The following is a 16,755-nucleotide window of genomic DNA, read 5'->3' on the forward strand; positions in this document are numbered from 1 at the left end:
AATCCAGGTTAGATCACTTATTCTGTGCTATCGCATCACCTGGTGTGTGTGTGTGTGTGAGTCTCATTGGATTTGACGGTACTTGTGTGTTTGCTTTAAGATATTGCGGAAGCCACGTCATGATTAGATAATTGAAATACTTGATTCCATGGTAGAGAACGATTAAGAGTTCTGTGTTGTCACTGAGTTTTCCCAAGTTTGTTTGGTTGTAGTTTCCACTGTAATTATTCTACGAAATCAGAAAGCAAAGCTCAGTTTTCACCCTAAGCTTATTCTCATGGGTTGTAGCCGGTTCTTGATACCAGTTTTCACATATTACGGAATATGTAGTTTTCTGACTTGTGAGAGCCAAAATAGGTCTAGGCTCTTGGAAGACAGTAAAACAATTCATTGGCATGATGATTTAGTAAGTAAAAGAATGTAATGTTTGTAGCATTCCAATGATGTTACTCGATGACTCTATATCTTATCGAATGATACTGAGTTGTTGTTCGGCTTTATGACATAAACATATATGTTTTTCCTTATTCTCATGGGTTGTAGTTTTCACCCTCTATGTAGTTTCCACTATACCTTAAACTAGATTTTCGGCTTCATCAATAACTCGTGATTTTCGGTTTCATCATGCTAAATATAATCACAGAGACGATAGGTGTTTCTACTCGAAGAGTACGTGAGTTTCATGTAGCTAAATCCACGAGTGTAACTTCCGAAGTCTACTATAAAATTTATGTTTTTTTTTTGTATTATATGGTTGTGTTCGTTTTTAAAGAGATTTAATTAATAGCCTGATTATTTATTTGAAATTGATTTATTTAAAATATCAGTTTTGATCGTGTACTTTCATCTAACAGAAGCCAAGTTTTATAGAAACTTAGTTATAATGCTTGGTCCCCAAGTTTTCAATAAGTAATCATTTCTAAAATTATGGCAAAACTCTATTACTATTGATTATCTTACCATTACTAGGTTCTTTCCTAATTTACAAAGATGAAATATTCTATCCAATAGTTAAGAGGATACTAAATATATATTAACCCCCGCCTCTTTTACTCTCCATCCCAAAACCAAAATCGTAGAGTAGACTCCACGTTAAGATGGCTGGAATTTCTTACAACATTATCGACTTGAATCCTGCGAAAACTATGTGGAAAATTAAGGTGCTTGGTTTGAGATCAATGATTTTTGACAACCGTATTTTCTTTACTATTGTTATTAAGGAATCTTGATACTACCGAAGGTTTGTGCAATGATACAAGGTTGCAAATATCCCACCCAAAATTGTTTATTGTTTATGATCAGAACTTAATGGTTGAGTTTTATAGGTCGCTTCAGACATTTAACAACTGTTGAAGGCTGTTTGGATATTTTATTTGATTCTGAGATTTCTCAAATAACGTACTACAAATCAATGTGAGTTTATAATGATTTCAAGATTTTATCTAACAATAGTTAACATAATTAGTATTGATGTTTTTTTTTTTACTTTCAGGATTCATTCCGTGCATTTTGATTCAACTTCAAGAGAGTTGAAGACTTTATTATATTATCTTATGAAAGTTTTATGTAATTTTGGGATTTTTTATGCATTAATTATGTGTGTTTTAAAGGTCGAATAACCTTCAAATGCTTTTATGCTTCAATGTTGTTTTTTGAATTTCGATAACTATTTTTTTTATTCCATATTGTTATGGTTTTGCTTTTCATTTTCATTAATCTACCAAAAGAAACAAATTTTGATTGTTTTGACCTATCTTTTCGAAGTTTATTAACATCAAGACGAGCTGTAAACTTCAGTTTATAAAAAAAAACATGTATAATCACACTGGTTGCCGAATAGTTAACATGTATATCAACATCAAGTCAAAATAAACTCGAGTCATAGACTCTGGGTTACACATATTAATCACGTATAATCACAGAATCGATAACATCATAGTTAACCGAATCATACCTTTAGTTTTTACGCACCGTTTACTTAAGCTACACCTTATGTTATACATAATCATAATATATACAATCAACAAAGATATAGATATCTAATCCCGCGTAAAGCGCGGGTTACTAACTAGTTTAAATATTAAAAGTAAACAACTAAATCAGCGCACGCACAATAAAATAAGTCAGAGTCAACATATTACTACTACTATTGATTAATGTATACTTGATAAGGTTTTGGAATATTTCATTCACAAGCGGAGTGATGTGTTGGTACACTATTTTCGCGGCTGCGTATTTGATTCATACCATTAAATTACTTCGTTCTTTTTGTCTCATTCGTCTCCTATCTTAAAATTATTGAACGGGACTTCAACACTGGGGGCGACTGAGTCAAGATTGGCGTTGAGGTTCCTTCTGTCATTTATTTTTACAATATTCATAATAATACATCATTATAGTATTATTCATCCTTAACTTTTGCGGTATTATTATTGCTATTAATATTCACCATCTCCTTCATACTTGCGAATATAATTTTGAAGAGGTCTTATGAATTTAGTGGTATTACGAGATACTATAATTTTCCAGTTGCTTTTACTAAAATACCTAATTTGTGTAAATTAGATACTGTTGTCTAGTGTGACTTTCCTGAATTTTTTAGATAATATACCTAATTCCAATTTCGCCGCCGTCTCATATCTTCCACTTTTGAGTTTTGAATATGAAGGAACCTAAGAAATTTCATAGATGTTGATTTTATAACAATTTAAATAATACAAATCTGTCATCATCTACGCCTACAATATAAATCCCCACACTCTCTTCTTCTATTTTCACCCCCATACAACACAAAAACCTCCAAAACTAAATAATCAAAGACTCTTCTCTCTTTCCATAAAGAAGAAACAAAACACAGAGATTGAAGACAAACATGGAAGCGACTTCTTCTAACTTCACACTCTCTACAATCCTCAACACAGAGGATCCATACAGCTCCCTCATGCTGACCGCCGCTCTTCTCTTCGCCGTCCTCTGCTACTTCTGGCTTCAAGGAAAATCCAAGTCCAAGAACGGTCAACCACCGTTGCCTCCGGGACCATGGCCACTTCCCATCGTCGGAAACCTCCCGTTCCTAAACTCCGACATCCTCCACACGCAGTTCCAAGCCCTAACTCAAAAACACGGCCCTCTCATGAAAATCCACCTCGGCTCCAAACTCGCTATCGTCGTCTCCTCCCCAGACATGGCTCGCGAGGTTCTCAAAACACACGACGTCACTTTCGCCAACCACGACCTCCCCGAGGTCGGGAAGATCAACACGTACGGTGGGGAAGACATACTCTGGTCTCCTTACGGCACACACTGGAGGAGACTACGCAAGCTTTGCGTCATGAAGATGTTCACCACGCCGACTCTCGAAGCTTCTTACTCCACTCGGAGGGAAGAGACACGACAAACTATCGTTCACATGTCCGAAATGGCACGTGACGGATCGCCCGTGAATCTTGGAGAGCAAATATTTCTTTCGATATTCAACGTCGTGACGAGAATGATGTGGGGAGCGACGGTTGAAGGAGAAGAGAGAACAAGCTTAGGGAACGAGCTCAAAACCCTAATCTCAGATATCTCCGACATAGAAGGGATTCAAAACTACTCAGACTTCTTCCCCTTGTTAGCAAGGTTTGATTTCCAGGGGTTGGTTAAGAAGATGAAGGTCCATGTTAAGAAGCTAGATATTTTATTCGACCGTGTTATGGAGAGTCACGTCAAAATGGTTGGTAAGAAAAGCGAAGAGGAAGAAGATTTCTTACAATACTTGATTAGAGTTAAAGACGACGATGAGAAAGCTCCTCTCTCGTTGACTCACGTGAAGTCATTGCTTATGGATATGGTTCTTGGTGGTGTCGACACATCCGTTAACGCATCGGAGTTCGCTATGGCTGAGATCGTGAGCAGACCAGAAGTTTTCAAGAAGATACGTCAAGAACTGGATCAAGTTGTTGGTAAAGACAGCGTCGTTGAAGAATCACATCTACCTAAGCTCACTTACTTGCAAGCGGTTATGAAAGAGACTCTTAGGCTTCACCCTACGCTTCCACTTCTTGTACCTCACCGGAACAGCGAAACCTCGGTGGTTGCGGGATACACTGTGCCTAAAGACTCCAAGATTTTCATCAATGTTTGGGCGATTCATAGAGATCCTAAGCACTGGGACGAGCCTAATGAGTTTAAACCTGAGAGGTTTTTGGAGAACTCGCTAGATTTCAACGGTGGTGATTTTAAGTATTTGCCATTTGGTTCCGGGAGGAGGATTTGCGCGGCGATTAACATGGCTGAGAGGCTTGTTCTCTTCAACATTGCGTCGCTTCTTCACTCTTTTGACTGGAAAGCTCCTAAAGGACACAAGTTTGAGGTTGAGGAGAAGTTTGGGCTTGTTCTTAAGTTGAAGAGTCCGCTTGTGGCTATTCCTGTTCCGAGGTTGTCTGATCCCAAACTCTACACAGCTTAAGTAACTAAGTAAGAAGAAAAGTTTGGTTCGGGGGAGGTTGATTGTAATTTACCCTTTTTTCTTATTTTGTTGTGGGAGTTTTAATATTATAATGTGTTATTATGCATCTTTCATTATCCTCCTATATATTAAAAGAGAAGTCACTTTAGTGATTTCTGGTAACGTGTCGCTCATAGATGAAGTTTCAATTTAATTGTTATAATTTGATTGGTCGATTGTTCTTAATTTTTAATTATTTAATTTAGATCTACAAATTTAAGGTAAGTCTAAAATTATTTAACATCACGTGCCATATAATCAAAAGAATATTACAAATAACAATTTATAGAAACTAATTCTCTAAATTATAGAAAGATTAATAATGTTTTATTTATTACTTTCAATATTTATAAACTATAAAATAAAATGAACGAAATTTTATATAAGATAATTTTTCATAGTTTTATACTCTACTTGATGAATTGTATTCGAATATAGTTATATAATAACTATTTTAAATATAAAAAAATCCAAACATTTTTATTAATATTATTTTTAAATTATTTATCGTTGTTTAAAGAATAAATTTATCAGAATTTTAAAATAATTTATAAAATGTTATAAATTATTTATAAAAATATAAACCTACTACATATTGATTGAGAAGTCATATAAGTGATTTTTTTATTACGTGTCGATCATACATGAACTCTTCAAATTGTTATAATTTGATTGGCCGATGATTTGAAGATTTTATTTATTATAATTATATCTAAAAGGAAATGATAATTCAATTACCACTTTCCAAATAATCTACATAATTTTAGAAATAATTATTTATGGCAACTAATTATTGAAACTAGGAAAGAGTAATAATGTGATCAAATTTTTTATATATTTATAAATTACATAAAATTAGAAACAAAAATGTTTATTTGAATTGATATAATGATTTTATATACGTATAGAAAGCCTTATATTTGTATATAATGTATCATAATAACTATTAATGTCTAATAAATTTCATGCATGCTTTATAAATCATTTATTAAATTATAAATAAGTTTATAAAATTATTTATATTGGCTTATCATATGTTTTAAATTATAATAAGATGTTCTATATGTTCTTTGGGAAGGTGAGCTATATCATCATTTTTTTTTCTTCAGCTCTTTTCCTATTGCACATGTCGTTTTCTGATTTGACATGTGCAAGTTGCAAAGTAACTTATGAATAGTTTAAATGTAAGTTAGCTTATTTATTTTAAACATTTTTTGCCCAAGTTATTATCACATTTATTGAAATTTTAAATGCCAATTTACCTTAGTGTTTCTAAATTCTTAATTCGTTTGTAATGACTTACCTTATTACAATATAAAATCTCTCTTGAAATTTTCTTCTTAAACACACAAATTATTTTGGGACGTTGCAATTATAACTATACACAATAAGTGCCTCTTGATACTGAAGTTACTTTGTTCTCTCTCGTCCATGTCAAATATTGAGTACCAGCTTTTCTCCATGACTGATGCTTTCTCGCAAAGACGGTGGTATTAAGATGTAAAATCCGTTACTTCTAAAACTATACACTATTTATTCTATATTTTGAATTTTGTTATGTCTGCACAGGGTGTGGACCGGTCACCTAGTATATAATAAAAGATAAATATTATTTTTTCAAAGAAAAACTCTGGGCCAATCAATATATCATCATTGGCTTCCCTCACGGCTAGCCAGACCAAGTAAGAAGAAAGGTTTGGTTCAGGGGAAGTTGATTGTAATTTGCCCTTTTTTTTTTCTTATTTTGTTGTGGAAGTTTTAATATTATAATGTGTCTTATTATGCATCTTTCATTATATATAATAAAAGATAAATATTATTTTTTCAAAGAAAAACTCTGGGCCAATAGATCATGTCATCTAAATAATAATAGCCGATCCCACAGATGATAGACTAGTAGGTATAAAATGAAAGATTGGCAATTGGTAATATATAATGCAATTATGACAATACAATTCATATTCATGGACCTGTAATCATACATGTATCATGTATGTGCTCATATCCAATACTTAAACATCAGTCAAAAGACCAAGTATTAAATATAAAGTAACTTAAATATATACATGACAAATCGGTGATAGTATTATGTCGCCAAAACAATAAATGATAATAGTTAAGGAGGTGTTATTGGTGTACATATTTTAATAGATTTAGGAATCCATACTAAATCAAGTGTTATTAGCTTTATGATTTTCAAATCTATATGCAAATCTAGTGTTATTGGTTATATGCTTTTAAAATAGATTTTGAAATCAAGTGTTATTCAATGACAATTATTTATTCAAGGATTTGATTTGAAACTATATTTCAATGGATTTGTAAGTATTTTTATGCTCAAAATACAAAAGAAGAAATACAAAGGTTAACCTTGTTATTTTGCTTGGATTTGTGATATTGTTCATTTTTCTAATTCTCTACGCATCACAATATATTTTATGTTCACGAAGACATAAACCCCACCACCTACAGCTACAACCTCACCGGAACACATTTGACTCTTTTTCATCCAACTTCATCTTGAATAGCATGATAAAAGCTGTACGTAAAATTACATGTCAACATGCCAAAGCATAATGACTAAAAGACTTTATCGTTACTATGTGATTTGACTAACTTTATCAAAGTCGTCTCCGTTCAAATATGTGTTGCCAAAGGTGAAAAGCACTTCAAGCACATAATCACTCACCTCAAGCACTACATAATAAGGAATGAATACAAATTAACCCCATAAAAAGAGATCACACACAGCAACAAAATATGATTATAAGAAAGTGTTCTCTATATTAAGGACTGATGGCATTTTCACAAGTAGAGCCGGCTTAAAACTTTTATGGGCTATATAGCAAAAAAAAATTGTATCCTTTAAGATTTAAATTCATATACTTCCTCTGTTTCATAATAGATGATGTAGCGATAAAGTCTTTTAGTCATTATGCTTTGGCATGTTGACATGTAATTTTACGTACAACTTTTATCATGCTATTCAGGATGTCAAGATGAAGTTGGATGAAAAAGAGTCAAATGTGTTCCGGTGAGGTTGTAGCTGTAGGTGGTGGGGTTTATGTCTTCGTGAACATAAAATATATTGTGATGCGTAGAGAATTGGAGAAATGAACAATATCACAAATCCAAGCAAAATAACAAGGTTAACCTTTGTATTTCTTCTTTTGTATTTTGAGCATAAAAATACTTACAAATCCATGGAAATATAGTTTCAAATCAAATCCTTAAATAAATCATTGTCATTGAAGAACACTTGATTTCAAAATCTATTTTAAAAGCATATAACCAATAACACTAGATTTGCATATAGATTTAAAAATCATAAAATCAAATTACGGGACTCCTGGACGTGGATGCACGAAAGAACGTAGATGAAATCGTTGGGATGAGAGAAAATGATCAAGGTGATGTTCATAGAGCTGATTTTGCGTCAACGTCTTCCGGACCATCATCCGGACCTCCAAACCAAAACCAACCATAGTTTTGGTGAAATTAATTAAAGTCTTTCTGTTTTGTGTTTGTCTACATCTGAATTCCGAGAATAATTTGGTGTCCTTTCTTTTATTTCAGTTCCATTAAAAAGTTTATATAGTTGTTTCTTTTTAATAATGGATATTCATGTTGTTTTATTTATTTGATTCGTTCAAACAAAAAAGAAGAATCTCCTCACACATATCTCCCAAAAGTTAAAATTCAGCTATATATGACCCTTATATTTATGAGTATGATGTTGTCTTCTAGCTAAATATCCAAATTCTATCTCAAATTGAATAATTTAAAGTATCAACATAAATTATATTGATATTTAATCAAAATCTCGTAAATATTTTTAAAATCATGTCAAATAGGAGATTGAAAAAATATAGAAGAGATTTAGCATGAGTTTCTTAAACTTTTGAAAATTTCTAACTAAATAATAATAAAATTTGTGAGAGATTCATGTTAATAAACTTTCAATAATGAAATCAATAGAGATAAGGAACGTTGTTGTTAACTGATTGTGTTCTCGTGTGTTCTTTGTTCTTTCTCTCTCGTGTATCTTCCCACAAACTTCTTTTCATACCGCTGATTAACCTTGTCTTCCAATTTTTCTCGATTTATCCACATTCTATTGATATCGGTTAAATATTCTTGAATGTACTGTGTTGGTACTCAAAAGATTTTTTTTAATTCATCAGCTTGTTACTTTGGTTAAGTTTCAAAAACAAATTGTATAAAATTTAAAATTAATGAACATCAAAAATGATTAGTTATGATTGTCAATCTTGTATTAGTAAATATATTTTGTATTAATAGGAAAGTTAATGAATATCAACAAAGGGTTTAGTTTTTGTATTAACAAATGATAAATATTAATTAGGTTCAACATAAATAAAAATTAACGAACACTTTGTATTGATAAATGGTAACTTTTAACCATTCAAAAAAAAAAACAAGAAAACTGTACAAAAAGTTAGACATGTTGTCTAACCTTAGTGAAATAACTGTTTATGAAAGAAAAAAACTGGGAGAAAATAATATAGAATTTCCAGAAGACATCCTACACTCGAGTTTTTTGACATACAAGTAGGCCGTGGATGCCGGAGCGTTTAGCATAGTCTTTAGTATTAAAATTTTACTAGGCTAAAACTCCATAGGTATAAAATTTTCAAAAATTCATAAATGACTCTTTAACTTTCGTTGAAAGTTCATTCTTTTACCTCATTTTCAAGGCAAGAAAGAGAGAGAGAAGAAAAACTCTCTTTTAACACCACCAATTTTTGTAGCTAATGCCGAGCTGAAAGCTTTAATGGAGCTCAAATGTTGATCAGGTCTTTACTTACATTACAATAGTCTATATCTGGAGAAATACTAAAGAGATAACAAATCTCATTGAACCAGACTTCATCTAAGCTTCAACAATATTTTAGGAGTACTACCGAAAACCCTAGCCAACATTTCTCAGCTTGACACTCTTGACTTGCGCAACAATTCTCTCTCTGCCTTTGTTCTTCCTGGTGAGTAATGATTCATAGAATGTATTTTGTAAAGCTTCCCTCTCTCTCTGTTTTCTAGACTCAATTTTCGTCAACGTTTTCGTTGAAGTTGTGAAAGGTCTCAAGAAGTTGAATGAGAGACTCCACTTTGAGAACAATACTGGTTTATTAATGACTTTCCTTGTCTGAGAGCTTGTTCTTCTTTCGATGACGCGAATATCAAAGTCAAGCAGCCTCAGGGTGAAACAAACACCGATAAATCAACTCTTCATAACATGTCTGATTCTGCATATCTCAAACAACATTGCAACCAAGTTGCTTTGATCTCATAAGTTGCTTTGATCTCAAGCATGGCATAGCAAACTTCACTAAGCTTTGTGACTCAAGAAATGTCAAGCTTCAAAGAAGATACATTTACCAAAGTCGCTATAACAAAATGGAGACGTTGAGCTTATCTGTTCAACTTAAACACTTTGTCTAACATATTCGATCTTCTTTCACTCGAGGAAACCCATCCACCAATAATATTGGTTAACCAAATGCTGAACCATATGATCTCAGTTTTGAGTCAACATTCTCAAAATAGTATTATCTTGCCAGAACAGTAAATCATAATAGTCAATCTTTTGTAGAACAAGTGGTCAAATATATGGTTTATAGTACAATAATAAAGTATTATAGTTACGTACATATTTATTATATTCTTTAATTCCTTATTTGAATCATATTATAAGATATGCCTATAAATTCAAGATATTTTTTCAATATAAACTACAATCATATTCATAAATTTAATTTCTTTTGCAGTTCATAAGTTTCAAGATTCTCCAGGTATAATCATATGAGTTGATCGATATGTTTGTAATTTTTTTCTAAATACCCTAACTTCTGAGTTACTTTTCTTTTACCTTTTTCATAATTGAAGAAAACAATTTAAATTTTTTTTTTTTTCATCGAAACTGATTCTTGCTTTTTCTTTTCTATGTACGTATAAACCATTCAATATTTTGCAGTTTTGTATACTACCGGTCATTTCAGATGAAACTCTTTTATGGTCTTCCCTTCATAATTCAATTGTGTAGCTTTCTTTATATATAAAAATCATATTTTATTAAATATATCAAATGTGCATACGTTAATCATAACTATATAAATTTCTTTATAATGTCAACTTAAAAAATTAAAGAAAAACCAAAAGAGAAGAAAAATGGATTTATCAAATTGTGTTGCATGCAACTTCACGAACAATGGTCCTTGTACACTTGGGAATAGGAATGCATGCGTTATGGCACCATATTTCTCATCCACAGAGCCTAATAAATTTGATCGTGTTCATATAATTTTTGGAGTCGAAAATGTCTACGAGATTCTGAGTCGTCTTGAAGAACCTTGGCAACGTGAATATGCTGCGAACGTGATACCAATCAAATTACCCTAAAGAGTGATTTATACTCTCTCAAATAAGAAGTCGAGTTGTAGTACTTAGGAATCGAATTCACATGGAGCTAGGGAACCTAAAGTTTTAATGTGATTTGTTAAGCAAGATGTTTTAAGAGGTTTTAAAAGTAAATTGCATATTATATATTGAACAAATAATTGTTCAATAGCAAGTTTGGAGTTTTGGTGCTTTAAAAAGGAAATAGCTAGACTTAGAGTTTTTTATTCAGGAAAGTTGGAATTATAATCCTATAGATGCCTAATGAGTTGCATGCATGATCAAGTAAAGCTCAACAATTTGATCAAGAAGTCTTTCGGCCTTTGCGAGCATTGACTTATTGACTATTAACTAGATCTATGATCTCAACTCTCGTTTTATTGATCTATAGAAAGTGTCGATCGATATTCCAATGGGCGTATCGATCGATACACTTTTTGCACCGTCGATCGATTATTCAAGTATGATATCGATCGACGCGCTCTAGTCAAGCTTTATGCGCATGTTGAATAAATGCTTACTAAGGTTACTAGATCAGATCTCGCCTTACTCATAGTAAGAAACAAAGTTCAATTAGAATGTTTTCAGGATGAGAATTAGCTATGGCTTTTATCAATCAATCCTAGGATAAGTTATAGGTAGCTAATCTAGAGACAAGCTTTAATGAACAATTCTAATGATGATTATCACAACTCAGCAATCCATAGTTGGGGCTAATCCCTCCTAACCTATTTAAACCCTAAAATCTAACAATAGAACTACTCAGCCATGGCTAAGCAATTCATAACAATGGTTAGATATAAAAACTGCATAGAATAGATAAGATAAATATCAATGGAGTTCCAATCACAAATTATAACTTTGGATCTTCTCTCCTATCTATCAGTAAACAATAAAACACAAAGAAGAACACAAAACAAAAGCACACTCTGCCTCCAACATGGCGGCAAAGCTTATATAATTAGGGTAAAACTCATCAGGGGCAATCTTGTAAAATAATGAAATCTTGGGCTTCAAGTCGGCTGTGACCAAACGGGCTTCTGCGCGTTTCGCTATCGATCGACACCATATTTTGGGTATCGATCGATTCTATCTCTCCAATATCGACTGATTGTCGATCTCGATGGTCATCTCGGGTGCTTGCTCCAAATATCTCCAAAATGCTCCAAAATCATCAGTTATCTCCAAAACTTTCTTGATCTTATAAATATAATAAATACGCTCTATAATAATATAAATATTAGTAAAAACACTTATAAACTATGGATAAAAATGGATCAAATCCATAGTCTATCATAACGCTCTTTGCTAAGAAGCAAAGACTCGCATACACGACCTCATACATGGTTATCTTGGTCCACAAATGGTTTACAATAATATTATCAATAATTTAAAGCGGGAAGTAGATTCAGCAATAAATGAACTGTCAATCACCATGGCTAAGGTACCACAATATTAATCTTTCTATACCTAGTGATTTTACTCAACCCTCTTTATTTGCCCTTATTAATGAAATGTTGGAATTAAATGAAGATCAGAAGAATCAACTTAGGGGACTCCCAGATGTGGATGCACGAAGGAACGTGGATGAAATCGTTGGGATGAGAGAAAATAATCAAGGTGATGCTCATAGAGCTGATGGTGCATCAACATCTTCCGGGCCATCATCTCGACCTCCAAACCAAAACCAACCATAATTTTGGTGAAATTAATTGAAGTCTTTTGTTTTGTATTTGTCTGCATCTGAATTCCCAGAATAATTTGGTGTCATTTCTTTTATTTCAATTCCATCAAAAGTTTACGTAGTTGTTTCTCTTTAATAATGGATACTCATGTTGTTTTATTTATTTGATTTTTACAAACAAAAAGGAAATATATCCTCACACATATCTCCTGAAAGGTAAAATTTAGCTATGTATGCCCCTTATATTTATGGGTATGATGTTTCCTTCCAGCTAAATATCCAAATTCTATCTCATATTGAATAATTCAAAGTAACAGCATGATTTATATTGATATTTAATCAAAATATCATAAATATTTTTAAAATCATGTCAAATAAGAGACTGAAAAATTCTTGAAGAGATTGAAAATTTTTTGAAGAGATTTTAGCATTAGTTTCTTAAGCTTTTGAAAATTTCTAACTAAATAATAGTAACATTTGTGAGAGATTCATGTTAATAAACCTTTAATAATGAAATCAATGTAATTTGTGAGAGATTCATGTTAAGAACCCCTCGAGAAAAAAAATATTTGGTCATAGACGTTGTTGTTAATTGATTGTGTACTCATTTGTTCTTTGTTCTTTCTCTCTCGTGTTTCTTCCCACAAACTTCTTTTCATTCCCTGATTAACCTTGTATTTCCACATTCTATTGATATCGGTTACATATTCTTGATTGTACTTTGTGAGTTACTCAAAAGGATTTTGTTTAATTCATCACCTTGTTGCTTTGGTGAAGTTTCAAAAACAAATTGTATAAAATTTAATTAGGTTCAACATAAACAAAAATTAATGAAAATATACAGTTACCTAAGTCGTTATAACAGAAAAGAGACGTTGATTTTATCTGTACAACTCAAACACTTTATCTGACAGAGAGTCTTTCATCTTCCTTCAATCAAGTTAATTATCCATTCAATAATATCGGTTAACCAAATGCTTAACCATATGATCTCAGTTTTGAGTCAACATTCTCAAAATAGTATTATCTTCCCAAAACAGTAAATCATAATAGTCAAATCTTTATTTTAAAAGTCAAATCTTTTGCTGAACAAGTGGTCAAATAATAAAGCATAGTAGTCAAACTTTACATATTTATTAGATTCTTTATTTTCTTACTTAAATTATATTTTAAGATATGCCTATAAATTCAAGACATTTTCTCAGTATAAACCACAATTATATTCAAGAATTTTTAATTTCTTTTGTTGTTCATAAGTTTCAAGATTCTCCAGGTATAATCATATGAGTTGATTGATATGTTTGTAAATCTTTTCTAAAAACCTTAACTTCTAAGTTATTTTTCTTTTACCTCTTACATATTTGAAGAAAATAATTAAACTTTTTTTTTTATCGAAACTGATTCTTGCTTTTTCTTTTCTAAGTACGCATAAACCATTCAATATTTTTCAGTTTTGTATACTACCGATCGTTTCAGATGAAACTCTTATATGGTATTCCCTCCATAATTAAATTGTGTAGCTTTATTTGTATATAAAACCTTATTTTATTAATATATACTTATATATATATATTGTGCATATGTTAATCTTCACTAAATAAATTTCTTTATAATGTCATCTTTAAAAATTAAAGGAAAACCTAAAAGGAAGAACAATGGTTATGGCAGTTTGTGCTGCATGTGAATTTATGACCGGCCCTTGTACCTTTGGGAATAGGAATGCATGCATTATGGCACCATATTTCCCATCGTCAGAGCCTGAAAAATTTGATCGTGTTAATAAAGTATTTGGAATCGTAAATGTCTACACGATTCTGAATCGTCTTGAGGAACCTTGGCAACGTCAATATGCTGCGAACGCTCTCTGCTACGAGGCAGAGGTTCGCTTACACGATCCCATTCATGGTTATCTTGGTCTGCAAATGGTTTACAATAATATTCTTAATAATTTAAAGAGGGAAATAGATTCAGCAGAAAATGAACTGTCAATCACCATGGCTAAGGTACCGTAATATTATAATTTTCCTATACCTTGTGATTTTGCAGAATCTTTTTTATTTTCCCTTACTAATGAAATGTTGGAATTAAATGAGGATCAGAAGAATCAACTTAGGGGACTCCCAGATGTGGATGCACGAAGGAACGTGGATGAAATCGTTGGGATGAGAGAAAATGATCAAGGTGATGGTCATAGAGCTGATGGTGCATCAACATCTTCCGAGCCATCATCTGGACCTCCAAACCAAAGCCAACCATAGTTTTGTTGAAATTAATTAAAGTTTTTTTTCTTTGTATTTGTCTGCATCTCAATTCCCAGAATAATTTGGTGTCCTTTCTTTTATTTCAATTACATCAAAAGTTTATATAGTTGTTTCTTTTTAATAATGGATACTCATGTTGTTTTGTTTATTTTATTTGTACAAACAAAAAGGAAACATATCCTCACACATATCTCCTGAAAGGTAAACTTTTGCTATGTATGCCCCTTATATTTATGGGTATGATATTGCCTTCTAGCTAAATATCAAAATTCTATCTCAAATTGAATAATTCAAAGTAACAACATGATTTATATTGATATTTAATCAAAATGTCGTATATATTTTTTTAAACCATGTCAAATAAGAAATAGAAAAATTCTTGAAGAGATTTTAGCATGAGTTTCTTAAGCTTTTGAAAATTTCTAACTAAATAATAGTAACATTTGTGAGAGATTCATGTTAATAAACTTTTAATAATGAAATCAATGTAATTTGTGAGAGATTCATGTTAAGAACCCCTCGAGAAAAACATATTTGGTCATAGACGTTGTTGTTAACTGATTGTGTACTCATTTGTTCTTTGTTCTTTCTCTCTCGTGTTTCTTCCCACAAACTTCTTTTCATTCCCCTGATTAACCTTGTATTTCCACATTCTATTGATATTGGTTACATATTCTTGATTGTACTGTGTGGGTTACTCAAAAGGATTTTTTTTAATTCATCAGCTTTTTACTTTGGTGAAGTTTCAAAAACAAATTGTATAAAATTTAAAATTAATGAACATCAAAAACGATTAATTAGGTTCACCACTTTTCATTTAGAGTTTAGTTTTTAGTTATATGTTTCTTATGATTGTCAATCGCGTATTAGTAAATAAATTTTGTATTAATAAGAAAGTTAATTAATATCAACAAAGAGTTAAGTTTTTGTATTAAGAGATGGAAAAAATTAATTAGGTTCAACATAAACAAAAATTAATGAAAAGATATAGTTACCTAAATCGTTACAACTGAAAAGAGACGTTGATTTTATCTGTACAACTCAAACACTCTATCTGACATAGAGTCTTTCCATCTTCCTTCAATCAAGTTAACCATCCATCCAATAATATCGGTTAACCAAATGCTTAACCATATGATCTCAGTTTTGAGTCAACATTCTCAAAATAGTATTATCTTGCCAAAACAGTAAATCATAATAGTCGAATCTTTTTTTTTAAAGTCAAATCTTTTGCTGAACAAGTGGTCAAATAATAAAGCATAGTAGTCAAACTTTACATATTTATTAGATTATTTATTTTCTTACTTAAATCATATTTTAAGATATGCCTATAAATTCAAGACATTTTCTCAATATAAACCACAATCATATTCAGGAATTATTAATTTCTTTTGATGTTCATAATTTTCAAAATTCTTCAGGTATAATCATATGAGTTGATTGATATGTTTGTAAATCTTTTCTATAAACCTTAACTTCTAAGTTACTTTTCTTTTATCTTTTTCATCTTTGAAGAAAATAATTTAAAATTATTTTTTTTTATCAAAACTGATTCTTGCTTTTTCTTTTCTAAGTATGCATAAACCATTCAATATTTTTCCGTTTTGTATACTACCGATCGTTTCAGATGAAACTCTTTTATGGTCTTCCCTCCATAATTAAATTGTGTAGCTTTATTTGTATATAAAACCTTATTTTATTAATATATATCTACATATATATATTGTGCATATGTTAATCTTCACTAAATACATTTCTTTATAATATCATCTTTAAAAATTAAATGAAAACCAAAAAAGAAGAAAAATGGTTATGGCAATTTGTGCTGCATGCGAATTCATGACCGGCCCTTGCACCTTTGGGAATGGGAATGCATGCATTATGGCACCATATTTCCCATCGAC

The 16,755-nt window shown here is 31.4% G+C and overlaps 1 protein-coding gene across 1 annotated transcript; it reads left to right on the forward strand.

Moving 5' to 3' along the window:
* The first annotated feature begins 2,750 nt into the window (after positions 1 to 2,750).
* On the forward strand, positions 2,751 to 4,663 carry LOC106440486 (flavonoid 3'-monooxygenase CYP75B137-like). The gene has a single exon (XM_013882168.3). The coding sequence runs from the start codon at positions 2,873 to 2,875 to the stop codon at positions 4,448 to 4,450; it is 1,578 nt and encodes a 525-aa protein (XP_013737622.2). The 5' UTR covers positions 2,751 to 2,872; the 3' UTR covers positions 4,451 to 4,663.
* Positions 4,664 to 16,755: the final 12,092 nt, after the last annotated feature.

The sequence above is a fragment of the Brassica napus genome, chromosome A3 (assembly GCF_020379485.1).
Source record: "Brassica napus cultivar Da-Ae chromosome A3, Da-Ae, whole genome shotgun sequence".
Lineage (NCBI taxonomy): Eukaryota > Viridiplantae > Streptophyta > Magnoliopsida > Brassicales > Brassicaceae > Brassica > Brassica napus.

Coding starts and splice junctions, on each gene's coding strand:
- LOC106440486 (XM_013882168.3), top strand. CDS start 2,873: ATGGAAGCGACTTCTTCTAACTTCACACTCTCTACAATCCTCAACACA.